This window comes from Perna viridis, chromosome 3, assembly GCF_037379345.1.
Source record: "Perna viridis isolate PV_CMFRI_1.1 ecotype Kerala chromosome 3, ASM3737934v1, whole genome shotgun sequence".
In the NCBI taxonomy this organism is placed as follows: Eukaryota; Metazoa; Mollusca; class Bivalvia; order Mytilida; family Mytilidae; genus Perna; species Perna viridis.
Genome location: NC_142447.1, coordinates 42,637,814 through 42,664,467, shown reverse-complemented (window position 1 = coordinate 42,664,467; position 26,654 = coordinate 42,637,814). Strand labels below are relative to the sequence as shown.

Below are 26,654 nucleotides of genomic sequence, written 5' to 3'. Positions count from 1 at the left end.
GTGTGTTTTTTATGCTTGAAATTATTGGTGTTAACTAACAGTATGCATGAAATAAAATATTTATAACTGGATAATTCTTATTGGCGCCAAAATGTCAATCATTGTGAAATTAGTACATGTCTGCGCACACAGTGGATATAGTTCCTGGAAACCGCATAACCAGTTTACTATTTATGTATATTAATACACGTATTGTAGGAATCATTACGAATCAATGCTTTAGCTATTCAACTTAAAAAAAAAACAAAATTCAGTTTTTTTTTCAGTAAATGCTTTGCATTTATTCAACTTTAACAAAATACGAAGGTATATTTTTGACGCACTATTTTGTAAATACGTCACTTCCGGGTATGATCAAGATATAGAATTTCGACGATTCTCATGTTTTGGTGTCGTTTGATTTGATGCGATCAGAAATGTTGGTCTGATTGCCATTAATCAATATCAATAACCCCGTAAGGACACGGACGACGAAATGAGAAACCTCATCATTTTATAATGAAGAACATGCATGGAATGCAATAGGTATCTATCTCTGTCCAACTTGAGGTTGTTGACATTGACTTGACTGCCTTGATTTTAGGTCTTCATTTCTTAGATGCCATTTAATGTATCCTCACATCGTTACATCAGTATTTTCAATGGTATCCGAAGAACATTTTGCCTTCGTTTTATTGTTTACTTTCATAAAAACCTATCAAAACATTCTTTACACGAAAACGTACGTGAGGAATGCTATTTTTTCATTGCATCCTGGTGGAGTGCAAACATCCTTGACCCTTTTTAGAGCTATTGAGACAATATTTCAGATAATTTTCTGTTTACCAACTTCAAGATGTTTATATTTAGGCCTAATAGATATTGATCTTTCTTACAATCTTTTCTCAAGCAGGCATCATTTTTTGGTAACCCCCCCCCCCCGGAAATGTGTAACCCCTTCCTGAACTTGTACTGAATTCCTTGTACCCAAGTTATTATATTGCTGATTTTTTCTATTATTAGTAGGAATTTTTAACCGAAATTTGGTCCTAAACTGGTTAAAGTCCTGAATGATGTTTTAAATCAACTCCAGGCTCAAGCTAATTGAGAAAAACAGGGAGAAGTGACTTCTCTTTCAGAGAGACACTAGGGAGAAGTGAACGCTGTCACACATTATTTAGTAATGCTTTTTAAAATTATATGTTTATGTTACTTACATGCACACAATATAAGCAAGAATTTTCATGTATTCATTTTTTTTTATTAAGATAAATATTACTTACTCTTTAAGCTACATATGTCAGTAAATAAATATTTTGGACAAAATAAAATCAGCCTGCTGACTGATGATTGACTGTATCATATATTCATGTAATTGAATATCTAATCTATACCTCTACCCCTTACCAAATTTATTACAGCAATATTAATATATGATTGAGCAAATCAAAGCTTCTTGCATTACACTGTCCTTTTGATTTTGTCTTTTTTAGCAGCACTATACTCGGCGTCACATAAATAACATACTGTTAAAATTTGAATAAAAATATTTTCCACGACTTTATTGACACTTACCGTCGTTTAAATTGTCTTGAATGACTTGCTCATTCGTTTAGCCAAACGGCTTCTCCCTAAACATTGAATCGTTAAATTCCGGTCAGATTTTAATTCTCTGTGCCAATATTTACATTGTAAAAAGTCGGCCATGTTTACAGTGATCGGGTTGCTAGGAGATGTTGTTTAAGTTTCAATGGTTTGTCCAAAAACCGAAGAACCCAGAATGCATTTCCGTGTTATTTCGGATATCTCGGATTTATTTTACGCGAACAACGTACAATATTGAGAAGTTGATCAAGCAGACAATTGTCACCGGAATTTGACGGGAACTTACGAACTTTCTTTGTAAACAAATCGTCCCGTAGAAACCAACATTGTGGATATTAGTATGGGATTTTCCCGTAAGGATTTGTTATGCATGATTTAAGCTAATAAGCGACTCGTTGGTACTAACACATCATGCATATATGCAAATTATCTTCATATTAAATAAAAGAGAGACAACTCTAGCGATAAGTCCCGACAGTTTAAAAAGTAGAGCTTCAATTCAAAAATGTGTTGTATGTGACGTCGAGTATAGAATAGAAACTTTCAGGCAGTGACATTTTGTTGGAATTTTTGTTTTGTTTGGGTTTTTTTTCCTGATCCAATTATCCCATAATGATTTCTTGTTCAGAATATCCAGTCTCTTGATATACATTGTAAGTTGATCAATAATCTCAAACTCGTCTGTAGCTTAAAAAATGTTCCGTTGAAATGGAGAATTAATTGTTCTGTTATGGAACATGAAGATACAAAAAAAAAATGCTTCAGGTTTTCTACCGAATTATTAAGATAAATTTAAGCTAAGTTCAAAGAACCTGCACAACAAATTTGTACATTTCGTAACGAAATGTGAACGGTAAAACATGAATTGTCTTAAGCTAAAGTGAAGAATGTTCATTCTGTATCCTTACTTAAACGTTTGAAACAAAAAAACTGATTAAAATACTTGCTTGTAACTGATAATTCGGTAGATTTTGAAAATGTTTACAATTTATTTTCTCGAATGGACGTCTTTTTTGTTTGAATTGTTATCGGAAGAGAGATAATGCTGGTCAAAATACCGCTTAGAGATGGAGTACAGTCCAGATCATGGGGGATATCGGAAAATGAGAGGGCGACTTCACTTTGCTTTTGGTGTCATCTGAGGGCGAAGTGAGCGACTCCAGGGCCACTATTTTGCCTAAATTGCCCAGTAGTGTGAGCCCTGTCAACTGAAGTTAAAATTAGTTTAAACTATTATGTTCTTTTCAATTTCAGACAATTTTATGTTCTGAAAACGTAAGCGGAAGATGTCATACCAAACTAATATTTGACAATTTCTCACTTCAGGGATTGAATTTCAGTATTTTTTTATTAACTAAATTTAGCAAGTACTGAAAATTTACACTTGCTAAATTTAAGGTTTTTTTGGTTATTTCTGGACTATACCTGTATGACATGCAGAATTCCACTAGCAAGTTGAAATAATTTCTTCTTGCAAAATTGAATTTGAACATGCATTTAGCAAGTATTTCCCCTTTAATTCGATCCCTGCGGTTCCAAGTTGGAATTTTTACATTTTTCTGAAAACAATTAGAGGTTAACAACTTTGGATAATGTTTTGTAAGATTTGATATCGTTTTATAAAAGAAATTTAGGAGTCTTGAATTCCATACTGAACTGAAATAGGAATCCCCATACTAGCAAATGATCATATCAAGAATGAAAAAGAAAGTCTCATAGATAGAATCTGATGCGATTTTAATTTTTTGCCCTTGAATAATTTAATAATATTATGGTGATCTAATGTTTATAGTGTTAAATCTAGGGTTAGAAAAGGGCATGGTATATGTAATTTTTTTTCCAAAGGGCACTTTTTGTCACGATGTTTGATATTTAGGGCACATTGATGTGTTGAAAAATTGTTATACATTGTACAATTTAAAAAATCAAGGACACATCTGAATTAAAACTTTCTTAATTTGAGAAAGTCACATACCTGCCAACTTTTGAAAATTCCCTTGTGGGTTTTTATGTGGGATAAAGTGTGAATCAACATTTTCGGGACATATTTTGCAAATTGCGTGGGTTTTACTGTAGTAATGTATGAATGAGACGATCACTATAGCATTAAAGGGCCTTTTTCAGTTGAACAACATGTCCATGTACTATAATAGATTGAAGTTTGTAAGCCCCCTTTTTTGTGTTGGATTCCTCAAAACCTATTTAAAATTCCTAATTTTTTTTCTAATTAAAATAAGATAAGTAAGAAAACTTTTATTTACATTCAAATTCATTTCTACTATTTGAAAATTTATACATTGAACTTATGTATCCTTCTTTCCATTTATGTCAATTGAAGGGGAGTTGGTATTCAAGTTATGAACTCAAATTTTATAGTTCAGCATTTTTTGTGGGCCAAATTAAGTCTTTAGTGGAGTATGTGACAAGATGATGCTGAACAATTTCTTCAGTTCAGAGGGAGGAAAACTTGGGCAACTCTTATTTTTCATTAAAAGCATATCATAAGGTGCAGTATATGATTGATTGATTGATTGTTGGGGTTTAAAGTCTGAGCAGCAATATTTCAGCTATATTCAGACAAGCAGTATATAAGGAAATGTAACAAATATTCAAGAATGTTGATACTGAATTTCCAATATCATCACTATTTGAAAGGAACAATATTTCTTTTAACAAAAATACTGCATTGTTGAAATTACAGGAAATGTGAAGACTGCTGGGGAGGTAACTCATTTTGTAAATAAAAAAAAAAAAAAGTATAATATCAAAATTTGTTATGTGGTTCTACAAATTTAAGACCTGTTAAAATGACAATATTGTCAAATTAATTGTGGAATAGAATTCAATCTTTAGAAAATGATTGGATGTTCATAAAATAGTGGTAGATCTAATCAGGATTCATTCTAATTGTCAAACCCTGACCAGCTGATACATGTAGCTCCTCGGACATAATTTACCTGTCATAAAACGTTCCATTGCCTTTTTAGACAGCAATTAATACCTTTTGTCAGATAAATGACTCTTAATTAAAGAAATGAGATTGAAACAAGAATAAGGGGGTTGATTTTGGAGTTTCTAGGTAAATTTGACAAAATTTGGTGTTTTTTGTTCAAATTTGACCTAAAAATCATAAACAATAAAAATGGTGGCAAAGTTTCATTGTTTTTGAGAGGGCTTAAATTCTAGCAGGTATATTTTCCTGACCAAAAAGGACATTTGGCGTGTTGGAAAAGGGGCATGGCATTCTGAATAAAGAGCATGGCGCCACACCATGCTACTTTGCTTTAGATTTAACTCTAAATGTGAAATGTGTAATAAAATTGTTCAAATAACAAAAATACCAGAATTTTGGGTTACACATGATGATGACATGAAAAAGGGATGGGACACAAGGATAATGGGATCAATAAATTAAGGTTGCCACTTGAAACAGGGAGAGGTGGGTAAGGTCGGGCAATTAAGCCTTTTGTGGCCTAGCTAAGAGGTTCCTACTCTGAGAGAATACCACAGCAGGGGTCTTTAACATGGAGGAACGTTTCATCTTTCCTAACACAGTGCACCCCTATGATTTGCGGTCAGGTTTTCCATATTATGGCCCGATACCACTTGGGGCACACAACCCAGTTGCTTTGTGGGCAGAGTACCTTAACCCCAGGCCAACGCTTCATAGTCGCCTTTTACGACAAACTAAGCACTGCTGCAGGCCTATTCTTTTGACACTCAGACCTGCACATTACCAATATATATATTGTTATGTTCTGAACAATGGACCAAATGTGAACTTCAAAGCCATATTTTTCTAATTTTTTCAAGAAAAGGGAAAATATTAAAGGGACAAAATCAAAATTTCATGTAATTTTTAGCCTTTTTCTAAGGTGACATGAAGGTTGCTGTTACGTTGTAGATTAAATGAATATGTTATAAAGACCAACATTATCCAGCCAGAGTGACAGCTTTTTCAAAGCCGGAATTTACTGTTACAGTTTGTTCTTTTTTTTTACTCTATGTTTACTTCGGATATTTTCAATTTTGGCTTTTTTTGTTGGCTCCATAAGACCATGTCTGTGACAATAGGTCCACTGATATTCCTTTTCTTTTGTATATTTCACTTTTGATTCATACATGATAGATAAAAAATATGTAGAATTTGCTCCTTAACTTTGAGTCTAAAATAACCTGTAATCTCTACTATATGGATATGTATATTTTTCAGAAATGGCAGTCATGCCTGTTTATCCAGTAGAAACAAGAAGTCTCTGCTTGTTTGGTTTAAAAAGAAGTAATTATCAACCTGCTGTCACTATGTCTATGGAGTAAACAACAACATGATGAAGTTTTCCTTGAATCTGTGTCACCAAATCATTGATGGTATTTTGAAAATAATAAACATGCCGCACATTGTATACTAGAGGTGAGAAGCTAAGTCAAGCTTTTTATCTCATGAAGTATCCAGAGCACAAGTTGTCAATGGAGACGGCTTTGCCGTCAACAGTACAAAGTTGGCTCGGAAATGAACTGGAGATAAGAGGTATTGACTCTGTTATCTATTCCCGTTATATAATTCACTTGCTCCTTGATGATCAGGATGAAGAAGGAACAGAATATTTGGAATTGTTCTTTAATCCTAGACTTGATCTAAAGAGTAAAATGAAGAATCGAAAGAGGTCACACAGCCTTGAAGAAAAGAGAAAGCAAGCTGCTATTGAATGTCTTCAGGCAGTCACAGAGGAGGTAAAACTGTTTGGCAATGGTTTTCGATTTTCTTAATGACTTTCTAAATCATTGCCCCATGTACTAAAATAAAAGAAGGAATTTAAAAATCAAATTTTTGTAAACAATGAGAGGTTTCAGACTTATACATATACAAAATATATGTTCAATAACATAAGTAAAAGTGAATACCGGTAGATCTCTTTGATTTTGTACTGTACCACTTGAGGGTTTCCTTTAGACCATTTTAGAAAGGCAGGCCTAGTAATTAGGTGTCATATCACCATAGGAAAGCTGGTATTGCAACTGTGGTATAGATTTTAGTTATGAGTTGAACTGTTAAAATAATTTTGGACCACAAATTAGCCATTTTACTACTTATTCTGTGTCACACTTAGAATCACAGTCTAGTATTATCTATATCAAGCTTGAATGATGTGTTTGTACTTGCTTACTATTCAGGATTTTGACTTCTGCTGTCATGTCAAGCTGCACCTCTTGAAAAATTTTGCGGTTGTATATTGGTATGGCACTGTTGTCTTTCATAGACCAGTGTTCTCCCTAGGCCTTTACAGCGCTATCGAGTTTGGGTGTTGCGCTATTGACCTCAGTACTGTGCTATCTTGCTACCAGCGCTGTGCTATAAAGTTTAATACATGTATGAGTATTAAAAATTGATTATAAAGGGAAACGTTTGTGCCCCTAGGTTATTTACGGCATCCTACAAGGTAATTATCTCTTGAAATTGATAGCAGTAAACATGCTATGGTCTGTTGATCACCGCATAACTGCACAGGTGTCTGAAGCCAATTGCTGACAAAATTCTTTATCAGTCACCCCCACCTGGCCACAGATTAATTTTAAGGAAGGTGTCAATCAGATATAAATATCCTATACATGTACTTAACCAATCAAAACTGACTATGGTCAAAAGTAAATCAACCCTGGCCAAAAGCATGTGGCTATTTATAAATGCAAAGCTGAATGTTGCAAAATCACAAGTTGTTTTCAACATTTGGAAGCTGAGTTACCTTATAAAAGAATATTTATTTCCCAAACAATATTTATTCCATCAGATACTTATCCATATGCGTCATGAAAACTGATTTGTTCAACGTGTCATAGTTTTCCTTTCCTCTTTCTACCAGTGCACTTGGTCCAAGCTCCCAGTTTTTAGTGGAGTCTGAGTTGCTTATATTTGCTTTTGTTGCTTTGTGTGTATGATTTTAGTTACTTTGTGTTCTTTGTTGTGTATGTCTGTTTTCCATGTCTTGTCTTTGTCCCTGGATTGCATTCTTTTGATTATCGTTACAACCTTGGTTCCCTTAATTACTCTTTCCTAAACACTTTGAAAAGAAAAAGGAAATGGTCATCTTTGGTTTACATTGCCATGTTGTTATGTATCAAGAGTACATGGTTTTTGGTGGGAAAATCAGTCAAGAAATAGGTTGTGAAATCACCCATGTCTAAAAATAGTACGACAGGTGTGATGAACAAAAAATATTGTAATTCATCAGGGTTCTCGATAAGGCGCATACATGCGTCCTGGACCCAAGAAAAAACTTGCTGGACGCGCCAAGTTAAAACATAGTGCGTCCACGGGACACATCATCATAATATCAGCTGCATCCTAACAGTAATTTATTTAAAAATCATTAAAACTATCCTAAAAATCATTGAAAAACTCGGACAACTGGAAGTTTACAAAGGGAATTACTCATGTTCATATGATTTTTTACAAAACAAAATTTAATTATGAAGTGCAGTCAAACCTGTATTAAGCAGTCACCTCTGGAGAATACTAGAAGTGACCTTTATAGAGAGGTGACCTTTGGAATGAGGTTACAAATTGTGATATAGAAAGACTTTGATGTCAGCATATAATCCATATTCCATTAGATTGTACTACCTCTGATTGTCTTAATACCCAGTGATTTAGCTAGCCCTCGTCGTTTTTGCCATTCACGAAAGGATTTCATAAATGAAGAAAATGTTTTAGATAGTTTTCGTCACTTAAAATTTGAAAAGTGTATAAAAAAAATCAATTCAAAAAGTATTTCAGATAAATTTTCGTCGCCTTAAATTTAAGTATTGTTAAAAACTGTCTATCGAAAGTTACATAATTTCACCTGGCCTTACGCTCTGACAAGTTTATGACCCCACAATTGGTAATTACCTGGTGAGCCAGGTGTGAAATAATTCTATTGTTGTTAACCTGGTATCCCTGATATGTGCATCCTTAATAATCCTTTAAAATATCAACAATTTATCAATCCTTTGATCATTAGGAACACTAAAGATAATCGCAGGGTTCTCAATCGTCTTCAGACGGTCATTTTTTGACCACCGGAAAAAGCTTGAGTTTACCAGAGACATTTCTGATTTTATGTACGTTTAAAATATAACTTATATATACATGTATATCCTTATTTTAAGGGTTTGTCGTGTCAAATGATTTCAATCTTTAATGGATGCAGACCGATATTTATTCCCATATAAAACATTTGTTGTATTTATTGTTATGTCTGTATCTGTAAAATTAAGATAATTATATTAAGCATGTTTATGTCTTTAGTTTATGATACTATTGACTATTTAGAAACTTCTGCTGCCCATAACATGTCGTTCATGCTTTACGCAGAAGTGACTCAAAATCCTAGCTAAAACCCTGATAATACTCCATGTAATTTTCAGAGGTAGATTCATGTATTTAAAAATATTTTCATTCAAAATATCATTCTGATAAAAATATGTGACAGTAAAAAGCAAAGTATTTCCTCATTTTCCGTTTTATGTTGTTTTCACCATCTACATTATTTTCAATGTTCTGTATAATTTCTGCTTTTATTTTGGCAATTTTAGTAATTTGTGTTATTCCAACATAATTTCATTTACAACGGCACAGGCACCTTTTCCACTATTTGATTTTTTAATTGCCTCATTTCTTTCTATCCATTTCCATTTCTGAGATATTTCGTTGCAACTCAAACTTTCAAAATTAAACTGAAGACTGACGTTTTTACGACCATTGAGTAAATTTCACACCTTTACTATCGAATCTTTAATTTTGTTTTCATTGCAATACCGATTTAATCCTTTCAGCAACCTAATTATCTATATTTACATGTTCTAAATATAATTAAATCATGTGACACAGTACTGTTATCGGGTAACTGAATGTTTACAAAATGGCCGGTATAAGAAGTCAGAAAGACTACTTCGGCCAAAAAATAGGTGACCGTTAGACGCGTTAGGGAGGTGAGTTAAAATAGAGAAAATAGTTGGGCGGCTTTTGAAATGACCATTAAGTGAAGGTGATTTGAGGTGATCAGCAGAGCAGGTTTGACTGTATATGATAAAAAATTGTGACAAATAATTTTCATTTCTTTAATTAGAAGAGTTATAAATCTGACAAAAGGTGTTAATTGCTGTCTAAACAGCATGAGGGTTCGTTTTATGACAGGTAAATCTTCAAGGAGCAATCAGCTGAGGTCTCACTAACCAAATGGCCACCCCCTATGTAGTACCAAAAACACACAGAACCTAGACCCATGCATTGTAAGTGCATTTTTTGTGCGTATTTTGATTAAAAGTAGTCAAAATAAAGCTGAGAATGTGTACTTTAGAACCATATATGTAATTTACTACAAAAGTGTATGAATATTGTTAACATGTGTGAGTAATTTGCCTCCATGCTGTCAGTGAGCAGAAAAGTTTAAAATGTGGATTTTCAGTGTTATTTATTCAATTGAAGAATTTCTACAATCATCGTACCATTAGCATAATGATTTTGAAAGCTTTGTTTTCCCAGCTTTGCAATGGTATGCACTTTTAAGATGTTATTTGTCCTGGGAATTCACAGTGAAACTTAGAAAATTACTTTTTTAACATGTAAAGTAATGGAAACATTAGAAGTGGCTAGTGAGACCTGACTAGGTTTTGACAATTAGAAAATGAATCCTGATTGGATATACCACTATTTTGTGAACATACCAACATTTTCTAAAGATTAATTCCTACTCCACAAGTAATTTTGACAAGTTGGCATTTTAACAGGTCTCAAATTTGTAGAACCATGTGTGTGAACAAATTGTAAAATTATCACTGTTATACAAAATGATTTACCTCCCCTGTAGTCTTCACATTTCCTGTAATTTCAACAGTGCATTATTTTTCCCATAAGTTTTGTTTGCAATAATTAAAAGAAATATTCCTTCAAAATTGTGATGATATTAGAAATTTACTATATACATTCTTGAACATTTGTTACATTTCCTCATAAACTGCACCTCATGGTATGCATTTAATGAAAAGTAAGAGTTGCACAAGTTTCCTTCTACCTATCCTCAAGAACCTATACAGCATCACACTATACATAACACAAATGTGGCTTAATTTGCCAAATACATGTAATGTTGCTGTACTTAAAAAATTAATTACTAAACCCACTTCAACTGATGTCAATGGAAAGATGGAAATATTTGCTGGATGTACATTTTGTACTTTCAAATAGTAGAAATGAATTTCAGTGTAAATAAAAGTTCTCATTAATTTTTTTTTGAATTTGAGAAAATTTTTATAAGAATTTTAATTAGGGCAAGTATATTAGTATTATAAATATAGTTACATGTAGGTACATGTAGATGGAACTAAATACACATTATATATTGGCTTATGTCATGAAGCCAGCAGACGGAATAAGTTTGTTTTCAAATAATAAAAGAAGATGCTGAGTTTACTCTGCACAATTTAAAATGGATTACATGCATAATTGCACTGAGATATGGTTTTGTATGATTGTACATACTAGTACATGTATGTAGTACACCATTTTTGTTTGAATGGTTATTGGAAGAGAGATAACTCTGGTAAAATACCGCTAAAATACGGAGTAAGTCCCAATCATGGGCGATGACTGAAAATGAGAGGGTGACTTTACTTCGCTTTTGGTTTTGTCAGAGGGCGAGGTGTGCGACTCCAGGGCGACAAACACCCAGTAGCGTGAGCCCTGTTGTACAATGTTCACACAACATGCAAGAATAAGATTTGTTTATACTGCTTGTGTTCAATTTAATGATGTTAATTTATAGGTTATTTTATTTTAGAAGTGTGGTATTGAGAAGCTTGTAGAGGAGCTTAGCAACAAGTTGAAGGAGTTAAACCAGTCATCAGGTATAAAAAAAATGAATGGTTTTTATTTTGGTTAGTGTAACCTTTGATACCCTGATGCATGTGGTGGGGTGATAACCTGTTTCAACATTAGTATGTGTCTGTTTGTATTCTGACAGTTACAAACAAATTTTGCAAACTTGCCCAGTCAAGTTCCAATATTTGCACCATCCTATTTGTAATAAGTTAATGCACTGTGCAATGATTTTGTACGCCCATCAATTTATGGTTTACTGCTGTCTGTTTGCCATCAACACTTTGTACAAAAACCCCAAAATGCTTTGAGCATTTAAATAAAATTTTGGTCAGTTGTTCATATTGATGGAAATTAGGGTCCCTAAATTCAAAATTAATATTGAACATTTAGTTTTTGAGTTATAGGACTTTTTTGATTTGAGAAAAGGGGGATGGTTTTCTGTTTTCACGCTAGAAATGAATAAAGAGCTGCGCTTGAAGCATATGATACTCTCGTTGCCCTTTTAACTTGTCCTTATGCTTTTAATGAATTTATATGATCAACTAGAACTACTGTGAGCACTTTCACCTACTTTTGTGACTCTTTAGTGAATTGTTCATATCTATTGACGTAAGTTCCCTTTCGGTTTTTAAAAATTTCATATCTATCGTTTCCATGTTTATGAATTTTTAAACTTAAAAAGAGGGGATTTTCAAGTTTTTGCACAATAACTCAAAAACACTTTAACTAACTTTTATGAAACTTGGGTGAATTATTCATATCTATTGAAGTAAGATCCCTTCAAATTTTACGTTTCTGTGTTACAGTGAAAGAAATTAGCAGTGCATTGTAGACCTACAAGGGTTTCATTATTTTTTTTGCAATGCAGGTACATGTACCTTTGGTTTTGTAGGAGGAACTTTTTATCATTTTGTTTAATAAAAATGTATGAAATTTTTAAATTCTGGAGGTACCTTTCAGTAGCTTAGAAGGGTAAAATTACCTGGTACTGCCTCTTAATGGAAGGCCTGAGACCTACGGACTGAGTCTGTATAAAATCAAGCAAGTCAATGATGGAATTGGCTCAATTTCCTTTGAAATCTAGAGAGGTGTACATAGAATTATGATGGGTCTATCTTGACCTAAAAGTAAGTTTCTAACACTGGTGTTATGAGGTTTTACTCTTTAAAAAAAGGCAGAAACGGCCAAGGAAATGTATTCATTGAAAACGGACCATTTGTTATGATAGTGCCAAATTTTTGGTGTTTTTTTTTGTACTTTTTTTTTGGTGGAGGGAGGGGAGAGGGTATTTGACAGGGCTCACATATTTCTAGTTTATCATATAACTTCATTTAAAGCATAAGGACAAGTTATAAGGGCAACAGGCATATCATTACACTTTATGCGCAGCTCTTTATTCTGTTGTAAAGCTCTTAACTGAAAATCCTTTTCAGCAAATGCCAGGAAACTTAAGGATATTCTTTTTATTCATAATCATAAGCTCCCTTTTGTTTTCTATAAAGTTTTGATTTTTTCATGAAAAAGCGGAGTGTTTTTTCGTTTTCGTGCTGTAACTGAAAATTGCGTCCTGCAAATGCCAGGAAACTTTAAGATATTCTATGTATTCATGGTCATAAGCTCTTTCGTTTTCTAGAATATTTCAATTTCACATTACTGATTTGTCACTTTTTCTTAAAACAAGGAGGTGGTTTTTTCATTTTTGTGTTCGGCGGATAGGCATATCATGTGCTCATAGCGCAGTTCTTTATTTATCTTATTACAGGATGGTGTATCATTAATGTCCACATAGGTGCTCTATCATTATCTTTTTATACTTCTATAATGTTGTTAAAAAAATATTACCTCGGATATTAGTACAATTTTGCGGTTGTAGATTTGGGAGAGAGAAGGAAGGAAGATGGGTGTCATGGCTGGTCGATTATGGGCCTTCAGAGCCCCCCAATTTTTTTCAGTGTTTGAAATAGCTAGTCAACCAAGTTAAAATTTCGTAGGGCAAGTTCATTCTGTAAGTTGCTCTTCCAATGAGAAAGCTTCCGCCTGTGATAGTTTCCAAGTGCCTTATACAATGTATTACTAATCATAGTATATTGCCTTTAGTATTGGAAAGGCCCCAAGAATTGTACTAAAGCTCTGTGATTGTGGTTTTGTTTTGTTTTGTTGTGTTTTTTGTTTTTTTTTAAACATATTATCATGATTACTGGTTTTTATGACAGCATTCACTATATACTTACATATATACACTACTTAAATTCCCAAATTCAAGGATAAAATAAGTCTTTTTAAACGGTACTTTGAATTTATTTTTTGACCATCTTGAAATAGTTTTTATTTCAAAATGAGATGAAATTTTCAAAATTAACAATTATACACATGTTTTGTAGTACCATATTTTCCAAACTATAAGTCTATACATGTACTATTTTTCAGCAAAGTGTCAGCCTTGACTTATCGTCCACTTCGACTTGCATAAGGATTTTTCAAGAAAAAAAATGTTCATCTACCATTTCATTAGATTTGATTAGTTCACTTTTGATTGTTTTCATTCAAAATTGTGGGTTAACTGCAGTCATGGAAAGCCATCACTCAAACCAGCGATTATTGATCAGTGCCGCTATCCTTTATGAATGAATACAACGATATTAATCAAAACTTTGAAATCGATAAAATATATAAACAAACTCTAGGAGATGCGTTAACAAAACTCTTTATTAACTAGAAAGACATTACCAAGTGTTCCGGAGTTATCGGTTCTTTAATATGCAAATTTATACCCATTTACGGTATGTTGTAACACATTTGTAAGTGGCTCAAATTATTATCAGTTAAGGTGTTATCTAAATGGCTAATTGCTATCAAATTTACAGGTAAAAAATCTATTGCCATCACTTGGTGTCCGTTGTCGTCATTAACAATTTCTTCAAACATCGTCTCCTCTGAAACTACGGAATAGAATTGCATGAAACTTATAATGACTGTTCTAGAGTATCCTGCAAGAAATGACCATTTGGATTTTTTATTGGTTAAAAAACATGGCCATTGTTACTAAAAATAGAACATAGGGGTCAGACAGCAGATCTTTGCATATATCTCCAAAACTGTTAGGTTTAGCCAAATTCTGACATGGGAAAAAGTATTCAGCATGATAGTATCTATCTGTGGTCAAATTCTGATGAAAATCTGTTGACCCATGTTGGAGTTGTTGCCCTTTTGAGAATAAGTTTTTTGCTGTTTTTGATGTTATTCTCAAAAACTACTGTACGGAGTTCATTGAAAGTTGGTATTTTTGTTTTGTAGGGTATCCTTAAGAAAATTACCTTTTGGATTTTTGATTGGTTAAAAAACATGGCCGCCATTACTAAAAATAGAACTAAGGGGTCAGACAGCAGATTTTTGCATACATCTCCAAAACTGATAGGTATTGCTGAAATACCGTTATTGTAAGGCCTACAAAAGTCCTCAGGGATCAAAGTTGTCAGACAACTCCATGTAAGGGTTATTGCCCTTGAGAGGTGAAAAATGACTTTTTTTCTTAGGTTTCAGCCTATATCTTGAAAAGTATGATTGAAAGAATGAAACTTTCAATTGCTGAAATGATTCTTTTTATAAGGCCTACAGAAGTGTCCAGGGATCAAAGTTGTCAGACAACTCCATATAAGAGTTATTGCCCTTGAAAGGCAAAATATTAGGTTTTTTTGCAGTCAGTATCTTGAAAACTATAATAGATCAAATGAAACTTTCGATTTGATGAATTGATCCTCGTGATAAGTCCTACCAAAGTCTTCATGTAGTCAAAATTGACGGACAACTTCTTGTTAGAGTTATTGCCCTTGAAAGGCAAAAACTTAACCAGGTGAGCAATTCAGGCTCTTGGGAGCCTTTTGTTTTATTGTATTTCGGAGTACCAGGTAATATTGTTTATTAATGACCGTGCCTAATTACATGTGCATGACCCGTTTCCTGCTAATTTCACACATGGGTGCCTATGCTTGACATATTTACATTTTCGTACACCTGATCTAAGGTGTCAGAGCAGTTGACACACAATTCAGTAAAAATAATTGAACTTATGAAGAAAGTACACTTCAACGAAAATACAAATATTAATTTAATTCTGAAATACTGTACAAAGTAACATCGCTGGAATAGTATGCAGTTAAAAACAAACTGCTCAACTTGGATCTACTATTATGGTCAAAATTAGGAAATTAAACTTATACTCCACATCTTAAATGTATAGTCCGAAAAATATGATACTACTTACACCTAAGTTGTAACGATGAACATTGTGTTGTTTTTGTATTCTTAGGTTCTGATGACACAGACCAAGGAGACAGCACCCCTTCCATAAGTGAAGGTAGTTCCCCTGAGTTGGAGGATCCTGCAGAAAGGTATAACATGTAACACTTGTTACTGCTTAAATTGAGGTCTGAAGATAGATCTCAATATTGCAGAGAAAATCACAGCAAGCATCAATAACAAAGAAAATGATACTTGATTTGTAAAATTTAGGAGAGAAAGAATTGATTGGCACTGATAGAAAACTAATAGTACAGTTTCTAGTAATCTATGATGGGATACAATGTATAGGTCTTTGAATTCATAGCTCTTTGAATGAGTGAATGTTAATAAACTTACAAAAAAGACAGATGACCAATGAGTTAAAAGCATAATTTTTTATCATTGTTAAATTACCCTATTCTGCTGTGCTGTAGAGATCAAACACTGGTCATAAATAGTAGTGAACAGCAAAAATGAAAATTAATTTGGGAGGGAGGTTCTAATACATGTAAGTTAGTTCCTGATTTGTGATTGTATTTTATCACTGTTTATCTGAATGCCAGTCCTTTCCTTCAAAATTCTCAACAACTAGCCAGAATATTAGAGGACTGAATAGGATTCAACTAGTCCAAATCAAAGCCTGGGCTTCGGGCTAGTGGCTAAAGATGAGCACTGGAATGCGCAACTAAACTGCTTGATTAAATTTTGAAGAAATTTTATGGGACAATAAAGCATCATATGTGTGTTAACATTATGAAGGAAGAAATATATCGACTGATGCCAACAAGGGGAGATTATCCCCCTTAAAGGATGTACATGTTCACATATTGTAAATTTTATTTCTCAACTGCTTAGAAGTAGAGTTTGATTAAGTTAGTAAGAAGTTCTGAATTGTGTGATGATGTGCAGTCTGTCTCAAATACTTTCTCAGCTACTAGGCCAAAACAAATTCAGTTATTTCCAATATAGTTTTAAAGAGGAATTTATACCCAATTTCAACTAGCCCTAGTGAAGTTTACTAGTCTCTTGCATAGGCTAAGAGGTTGAAGGAAGATAGAAGGAAGATAGCTATTGTTATATGCATGCAATGGGAAATAATTCAACTTATTTCATTGGTCTCACTAACCACTTCCGGGTCAAATGGCCACCCCCCTATGTAGTACCAAAAACACCAAAAAAAAAGAATGTGTACTTTTTATGAATATTGTTTACATGTGTGAGTGATTTGCCTCCATGCTGTCAGCAGAAAAGGTAAAAATGTGGATTTTCAGTATTATTTCTTCAAGTAAATTTTGTGAAGAATTTCTACAATTATCGTACTATTAGCATAATGATTTTGGAAGCCTTATTTTCCCAGCTTCGCAATGGTATGCAACTTTAAGATGTCATTTGTCCTGGGAATTCACAGTGAAACTTTTAAAATCACTTTTTTAACATGTTAAGTAATGGAAACGTTAGAAGTGGTTAGTGAGACCATATTAGTAAAAATTTTGATCAAACCTTTCCATGTGGTATGAATTAATCTGTAGTATAGCATTTTACCAGTCAATACCACAATGTGGTAATGCCTAGTTACGAGTTTATAGAGTTGCATCCCCTGATAACGGTATCAGTTTCAAGTTACATGTAGATGTGTCAAATATGGGGTCACAACCATAAAAATATCTGGTCTGATTATAATTCATTTATTATTTTATTGCATTTTTAAGTTCACTACCAGCATTTTTTAACTTTTAATACTGTAATTCTATTTTCTATACTTGCAAGTGAAAATATACATGTATAATAAGTAACTGTAATTGAATATAGTAGATATTCATTGTCATTGAGAACTTGTTCTTGGCAGCATGTCCTTAAAGTACCTGGATGGTCTGCACCTTGATGTGGTCTCTTCCTGAAAAAGAACAAGATAATTCGTGAAAACAATCCCTGTTCTGTCATTATGAAAGCACTGGTATTGTAGGTGATACACAGCAGAAATCAACCTGCACACATGTACATTATTTAGTGGGATTATTTTCTATTAATTAATAGTTACAATTTAAATTGATAAATGTATTGCTGTATCTTGAAGTGGTAGTCAAATATTAAATAAGTTTTCCTGATTTTTTATTTTTATTAAGTGACAATAATTCATTCCATTTTAGCAGCTTACTTATGTTTTGTTTGACCATATAAAAACAAAGTGTCACTTCAGACTCCCTCATGCCCCATCCAGGTCCGGGGGTCAAAAGAATGGGCTGCAGCAGCGCTAAGCTTGTCGTAAAAAGCGACTAAATAGTGCTCAGAAATCTAGCCAGGGGCTAGGGCGCTCTGCCCACAGAGCAACTGGGATGTGTGCCCCAGGTGGTGGAATGGGGCACCCCTGGCTTGTTACATGCAGGAGTTGTCAGGCTATAATACGGAAAACCTGACTGCAAACCATAGTTGTGCAACGTGTCGGGAAAGATGCCACGTTCCTCGCACGTGAAAGAACCCTGCTGTGGTATTCCATAGGAGTAGGAACCTTTGTGCTCCTCCACAGGAGGCTTAATTGCCCAACCCTACCCGTCCCTCCCCTTTTCTAGTGGCATTCTAAATTTGTCGACCCTGTTGCCCTTGTGTCCCATCATTTTTTTTATTTCATCATCATTTCATGATCATTTTATCATCCATTTCATGTTCATCGTCTGAATATAGCTGTAATATTGCTGCTCAGACGTTGAACCCCAACAATCAATCAATCAATCAGACCCCCTCACACACAACATTCTGACTAAGCTAAACCTGCCAATTATCAATTTTCTTGTCAAACAATTGTAAATCTGTGAAGTCACTCTATGCATTAACAAATTAACAAGGTTTGACACCTAACTTCATTTGTTAGGTGGCCAACTGACTACTTCAGAGGTAAAACAGGTAATGCATAATTGGTAGTGACGGTTCTGGTCTCAAGTCTTATGAAAAATAAGGCAAAATTTAGATAGCCCATAGGACTACCATGAAATTTTTTGGGTAGTCCTCTCCAAAATTAGGGTGGCACAGGACTACCAGACTACTGCAAGTGCCAATCCCTGATTACTTTGTCATCAAGTTAAATAGTTAATCCAGGAACATTTTCCTTTTGTGATTGTTTCCTATGATTTCAAACTCATACATTCAAATAGGTTCTGCTGGGTTAATGCATTATCCAAGTCCCCAAAAGGGGTAAAATATTCCCAGGATTGCTTGGAACTATACTAGGCATCACATAAATAACATATCATTTGAATTTGAAATCAAAATTGGCCTACTGTTTTATTGACACCTACCGATTTTTAAAATGTGTAAAATAACTTGCTTATTCATATCATTGTATATATACAAAATGGCTTCTCCATAAAATGTGAATTGTTCAAATCCAATGAGATTTTAAACCCATATCACATTGTTTACATTGTCAAATCGGCTGTTATTTTGTTACCAAGATGTTTTTTGGTTGTTGGTGGTTTGAAGAAAACAGAGATTTACCGCTTTATTTTGTGTCTAAAATTCATTTGTTTATTTTCAAATTGGTCATAAATTATATCTTTGCCAACATAGAAATTAAAAAATACAACTATCAGTATTTTGTCAACAATTTGCACTTATTAAAAAAATGTCAGAATTACAATGGAATTTCTCATAAGGAATTATAAAATTCTTTTTGATTGTGCATATCAATCATAAGTGCCGATGTTTGGTTTTTATTAACTGAGAAACACATAACAAATAACATGAAAGACAACTCTGCCTTGATAAAAGAAAGGCTGAAAAAAATTATCATGAAATCAAAAATGGGCTTGAACTGACATCGAGTATAATGAAAATTAAGTGAGCTTCTTCCAATTTCTTCTTTTTGCTTTGAAAATCTGCGCCATTTTGGTTGTTTATTTCCTGGAGTGCTAGAGTTATCTCTCTTTGGTCAAATTTTACAGCGACTTCACTTCTCTTGAAAATACATGAGTTTTAATTTTAACCATTTTTTAAAATTCTTGATGACTTAAATCTCAATTTCGTTGCCTAGATTATGCCCTGCATGTCCCCATCACATATTAAAACAAAACTTTTTTCAACTATTAAAATCATTTTTCTCAGTCATGGTTCTCAGGAATAGGTCTCAGTCTTGTATTCTTTGCCCCATAGGCTTCTGTAGTATACCTTAATTTTTCATGATTTTTTAAAAATATACAAGGAGTTTCAATCTTACTTTTAACCATGTTTTTCAATAATTTTTATGTCCATTTAAGAGAGAAAAGGCACGAACTTTGGTACACCAGGACAAGTCAAACTAAAAATAGACTTTTTCTACTTTCACTTTTATTTTGAGTTCATAAAATAGACCCCTTTTCTGAAGCATTATTTTTCATGAAAATACTGTTTTTCCTCCAAAACAAGTTTATTGTGTCATAGCTTGATATTTACCCTGTACTTTTGATGAAAAATGGTAGCCATTTGCCAAGAAACAAAAACACTAAAAGACAAAAAAGAAGGGCACTATATTTTTTAGCCTCCATGTTTTGACATACACCCGCTCAGGAATATGTAATACAAGACTGATACCAATAATGTTGAGTGAAGTTGGGATCTTCTTTTTTTTTTGTGAACTTTCTTACTGTGTAACTGTGCTTTTCCTTTAATCCCAAGAGTTTTAATATCCATACAACCAGTGGGTACATAAAAATCCCGTTTATAAGAAATTTTATTATTTGTTAAACCATCTGTTTTCATATCTTTACTGACACATAACTCGAGCAGATAAGGACTCTTAAACTAATTCAATGATTGGGATTACCGTGTGGCATAGTCGCATTTCATCTTAGAATGACACATTGAGTAACTAATGTGTCGCGTCATTTGCGTGCATAAAGTTTCCATCATTGGTAGTGGAGTGTTGTCCACTACTTATGGACCCCTGCAGGTCTGGGTGTCAAAAGAATAGGCCTGCAGCAGCGCTAAGCTTGTCGTAAAAAGCGACTAAATTGTGCTCAGAACCTTAGCTGGGGGCTAGGGTGCTCTGCCCACAGAGCAACTGGGTTGTGTGCCCCAGGCTGTAATGCGGAAAACCTGACTGCAAACCATAGTGGTGCAACGTGTTGGGAAAGATGCCACATTCCTTGCACATTAAAAGATCCTACTGTGTTATTCTCCCATAGGAGGCTAAATTGCCCGACCCTACCCACCTCTCCCTATTTCCAGTGGCAGTCAAAATTTGTCGACCCCATTATCCGTGTCCCATCTCATTTTCAATTTCATTATACTTTCATGTTCATTTTATCATCCAGTTCATGTTAATAGCCTGAATATGGCTGAAATATTGCTGCTCAAACGTTATACCCCAACAAACGAACATCCGCTACTTGTGACAGTAAAAAAAAGGCATGTACGTGTCTTTCAACGATGTTTTTATTTGCTACAGTCGGATGTTTTGATCGTCTCGTTTTTGAGGGGATTTGAAGACTGGGGAATGAAACGGTACTTTATTGATTTTTTAGGTAACATATTTTAATATGTTACGTGTTTGAAAGAACAATAAACATTTTTTTAAAGAATAAAAATAAGTTGATAATATAAAAAAAAGTGTAGATTGGCAGTTCCATTTGAAATTGAAAATGCCACCGAAGACATTTTTAAGCTCGAAGTAATTATCTTTTTCAAAGCCTAAAATATATTAATGATGGTAATTACCAGAATCAAACTGCAATTGTCGTAGAAACTTACTTGGCAGCTGGACACGGTTATGAACCCCCAATTGAAAATATTGATAATGGTGGAGGCATATTATCTGGTCCCGAAGCACCCCAAAAAAATCCAAAATCTGATTGCAGCTTAACAAAAAATAGACTCTTTCCTATCATTTGTGATAAACTCCTTTAATAGCCAAGTTAGGGTCTAATTGGTGGGGGGATCTGTGGACCATGATAAAGGACTAGACAATACATTAATATAAAAACTCAAACAACAGAAAAGAATAGTGATTTGATGTGACTATTAATTGACTTGTTTTAAAATTGTTAACTCTTAATAAAACATTTGATCTGCAGTGTAAATTAATGTTTATGTTACAAATGTACCTTTGGTCTGCATTGACTTTCTGGTTTTAGCTGCTAATCCAAATTTTGTCCCTTGTTTTTTTTTAGAATGGCCCATTGAAATTGAAGGATAAGGGGGCCATAGTCCCATTGGCAAAATTTTAATTCCAACTACTGTAAAGAATGATTTACTGTATTTTTCAGACAATAAGTTGATATTCTTTTTAATAAGTTTTTTTCTGTATGTAAAGATTTTTCAGCAGAAGTTTATGTACGATGCATTTCATTTGAACTTAGTATCTTTTTTCAGTTTTACAGATACATAGAATTGCTTAAATGAATCAAATTTATTGTGAATGTTCGTAAAAATAAACAATTATTTATGGTCAGACCTCTGTTTTCCATGTGTTGTTTATTAATAATTTATTAAGCAATCAAGTTTTGACTAAGAGTCTAGAGATGGTCAAATCTCCTGAACTTAGTTTTCATTCTTTTACATCTATGAATATTAGCTTGCATTTGAGTTAATTACTGTTCACCATTCAGAAGTAACTTGGTCAATGTATATTAATATTCTTTGCACAAATGATAAATAAAAAAGGGTTCGAAACTTACCTCAATAAAGAAACCAGTCGTTAATCTTGCACAGACATAAGGAAGCAAAGCTCTGAAGTTATATTTTTTTGTCTGTATTACATGTTCTAGAAATTTAATCGTTTTGCCACTCATTGTGTTTGCCCTTGCATTTTTTTAATTTTTTTTTTAAGGTATTATGCTGCATTTCCTGCTTTGACTGTACAAAATGAGAAGGCCAACTCGGAAGACTACCACCATCAGGATATTTGGAAGGATAATCCATTTACAAAGCCACCACAAAATAAACAGCATGGATACAAATACAAAGAAAGAAAAACATCAAAAAGAAGGGATGAAAAGAAATACAAAAAGAAGTCTCCTAAGTCAGACACCAAGAGGAAAACCTTAGAAAAACCAATTCCTAAGCCAAAAACAAAACCCAGCGAGAATTTCCATGCCCGATTTATGAGTTGGCCCCAGGCAGAATTGATCCAAGGCAGTGATATTCACAAACAATCAAAGGAGGAGAAAAAGCTTTGTCAACAAGTAGAAACTATTCTAAAGGAAATGTTACTGAATGGAAGGGATAAGAAATTGAAAGGAAGAGTTGAGTTTGACAGTGATGGATGTGTTAGTCCTGAGCTTCAAGAAAATGCCTTTTGGTACACCCCACAGTTTGCAAATATGATCAGTTCAGTTGAATCTAGTCATCCTTTGTATGAGAGGCGTAGTTGTCCATTTTTCTACAATGATGATGTTTTTACAGATCCAGATTATGCAGTTGATAGTACCAACCAAGTGTCTGAAGATGATCAATTTGGTTTACATGATTTGATGAAGAATCAAGAGTTACAAAATGTGGCAGAAAGTGTTTTACAAAATGTTGATGAAGATTTCTCTAAAAGAGAATTTGAGACTGAGGCTGAAGAAGAAATTCAACCACAGACTCCCTTTGCGTTAGGTCAAGATATTGATGATTTCCTTGCATTTGATTGTCAGATGGCAAAACCAACTCATTCACCATATGATAACCATGGAGATTTTTCTTTTCAAGATCTTAGTGAATGTCAAGAACATAATCAGAAGATCAAGTCTAGTTATGTTGAAACTCCTGATCTACCTTTGAAATTAGATGTCAATGAAGAAAATGTCAACAGTTACTTTCTATTTGAAGATCAACCTGCTGAAACTACAAGAAATTTTTCTGAAGATTCAAGTCCAAGTTTGGTTTTCCCATGCAGCAAGTCTTGCTTCTTTGAATTTGGAGATAATGTGGATTCTACATACAGTATTGGAAATTACTCACAACTTTGGGATATTAACCTTTGGAACAAAACCCACAGTCAATATCAATATCAGAAACAAAATAAGAGTTTCTTGGAGGGATTTGATTCCACCTTTGATGAGTTCAAGTCTGGATTAGGCCAATTTAAAGAGAGACCACTTAACAACAGGAATAGTGGAATATTTCAAATTAACATGTTAAATGAAGATTTAGAGCTATATGCAGGAGAAAATGTCAACACTCTTATACCAAAAATAACATTTGAGACTGTGGACAATGACAAAAATGTCCGTAGGCATGAAGAAATAGAGCCACAAAGAAGAGATTATGATAGGAGTATCTCACTGACAGATGTTCATTTGTTGAGATCTATGAGGGATGAAAACCAGTCGTCAACTGATAAGCTGTCCAAAAGTTTTGAATTAATACCATCCAATAACTCTGCTTTTAAAGATGTTATCCCAAGAAAGATAACTCATGTTCTCAGTGATTCCAATATCAGTTATTTCTCAGCTGCAATAAATTATGAAGAAAACTTACCCCAGGAGGTGCTTGAAGAAGAGGACAAAAAAGAGAATTTGTACCTTTCACCAAAAACACATTTTCGACCTATATCAACATTGGTAGAGGATGACTTATCTGACCTACATTTGAAAGATCTTTTTGGAGGTCACTCATCTTCAAGGACCCAATATCAAAAATATCAGGATGTGGCAGAATCTGGAGATGATGAATCTTTTGTTCCAATGTTTAAAGTTTGCAAACAACATGACAAGTACATACAGACTGGCTGTAGTATTGACAATCAACCTTCTTCTACTGAACAAATATGTGAGGATAAAGGAAGACCACCTGAATGTGAAGATGTTGAAGATGAAGAAACTGAAGAATTCACACAAGACTTTGATGTTTATGGATATGTTGATAGTCTTACTGCTTCAGCCCAAAATACTCCTCAGAATCTCCTGGATGTTGCATGCAATACTTGTTTTGATTCTGGCTATGAGGAAGCGATTGATGAAGATAAATTAGCAGAAGAAAAGATTAGATTGCTACCATTTAGTAAAAGAACTAAGTATCGTGCTAAAACTAGAGAATGGTCTGAAAGACGTAAAGATGAAGATCAACATGTAATAGATGATGAGGAAACATGGACTGTAACAGACTCTAACAAAGTCAGAGAAATAGGTAACGGTGTTCCTGAAAACATCTGGAGCTGTAATGAAGAAAACTACTTCCCTGATATGTTTTCTTTCTTCTCTGATGACTGTGATGATCTGAAACCATACAACACAGTGGAAGAACAAATTATGAGCCCATTGCAGTCCAGCAAAGACGCAGAGAAAATGTCTTCCTCTGACATTCAATCAAGTTGTGTTGATGATGATGTAACTAAAGTGAAACTTGTGATTGGAAATAAGAAAAAGGTCCTTCAAGACATAGAATATTGCACCAGAGAAAACATCACTCCTTCTAACCTGGTATGTTAATCTCATCCATTGTATGAATATTTGGAGTAAATGGACTAGTTATACAACCTTCTTAGCTCACATTGCCATAGGCCATGTGAGCTATTGCCATCACTTGGTGTCTGTCATTGCTAACAATATCTTCAAACATTTTCTCCTATGAAACTACTAAATGGATCTGGATGAAACTTAAGATGGTTATTTCTTAGAGTATTCTGCACAAAATGGATTTTTGATCTGTTAAAAAATATGGCCGCCATTACTAAAAATAGAACATGGGGGCAGACAGCAGATTTTTGCATATTTCTCCAAAATCGTAAGGTTTAACCAAATTCAGACTGCGTAAATATATTCAGCATAATGAGATCTATCTGTGGTCAAATTTGTGTGAAAATCTGTTGTCCCATGTTGGAGTTATTGCCCTTTTTGTACTTTTTTTGCCGTTTTTGATGTTATTCTTCTCAGAACCTACTATACTGAAGTCAATGACAGTTGGTATTTTTGTTTTTAGGGTATCCTAAACAAAATGATCTTTTGGATTTTTGATCTGTTAAGACATGGTGGCTGTTACTAAAAATATAACATAGGGGTCAGCAGATTTTTGCATGTATATCCAAAACCGTAAGGTTCAACCAAATTTTGACATGGATAAAAGTATTCAGCATGACGAGATCTATCTGTGGTCAAATTTTGGTGAAAATCTGTTGATCCATGTTGGAGTTGTGTTGTTTTTACATTAAAAAATCTCCTCCTCAGAAACCACTATACAGAAATCAATGAAAGTTGGTAATTTTGTCTTTAAGGGTATCCTAAACAAAATGAAATTAGAATTTTTTTATCCGTAAAAGAACATGGCTGCCGTTATTAAAAATAGAACATTGGGGTCAGAGAGTAGTTTTTTTCATATATTTCCAAAACAGTTAGGTTTAGGTTTCAGTTGCTGAAATGATCCTTATTATAAGGCCTACAAAAGTCTTTAGGGGTCAAAGATGTCAGACGACTCCATGTAAGAGTTATTGTCGTTGAGAGGTGAAAAATTACTTCTTTTTAGCTCACCTGGCCGAAGGCCAAGTGAGCTTATGCCATTACTTGGTGTCCTTCGTCGTCGTCATGGATAAATTTTTAAAAATCTCCTCTGAAACTACTGGACCGACAGGTTTTAAACTTAGCATGATTGTTCCTTAGGGTGTTCTGCACAAAGTGACCGTTGGGATTTTTGATCCATGAAAAAACATGGCTGCTGTTACTAAAAATAGAACATAGGGGTCAGATTGCAGTTTTTTGCAAATAACTCAAAAACTGTTGCCTTTAGCAAATTTCTGGCATAAGTAACATTGTTCAGCATCATAAGATGAACTTATGCCAAAATTTTCAAAACGATTGGTCAACTGATGTAGGAGTTACGGTCCCTGAAACAGTTTTTTTTTTTTTTTCAGTTTTCGCACGTGCAACTTCGAAAATCTTCTTCTCAAAATCCATTGCACAGAATTCAATGAAAATTGGCATATATGTTCCTTAGGATATTCTACACAAAATGATTATTGGGATTGTTGATTCATGAAAAAACATGGCCGCCA

At 33.9% G+C, this 26,654-nt stretch overlaps 1 protein-coding gene across 2 annotated transcripts in view; it reads left to right on the top strand.

Annotated features, from left to right (window-relative positions):
- Nucleotides 1-337: 337 nt before the first annotated feature.
- Nucleotides 338-26,654, top strand: part of LOC148622346 (uncharacterized) — a 37,486-nt gene continuing 11,169 nt past the window's right edge. For both annotated transcript variants that reach the window (XM_088572190.1, XM_088572191.1), the window contains exons 1-5: nt 338-525; nt 5,798-6,315; nt 11,400-11,466; nt 15,747-15,828; nt 22,515-25,089. In XM_088572190.1, the coding sequence (XP_088428316.1) occupies nt 6,025-6,315; nt 11,400-11,466; nt 15,747-15,828; nt 22,515-25,089 (3,015 nt within the window). In that variant the 5' untranslated portion in view covers nt 338-525; nt 5,798-6,024. The remainder of the gene's footprint in view (nt 526-5,797; nt 6,316-11,399; nt 11,467-15,746; nt 15,829-22,514; nt 25,090-26,654) is intronic.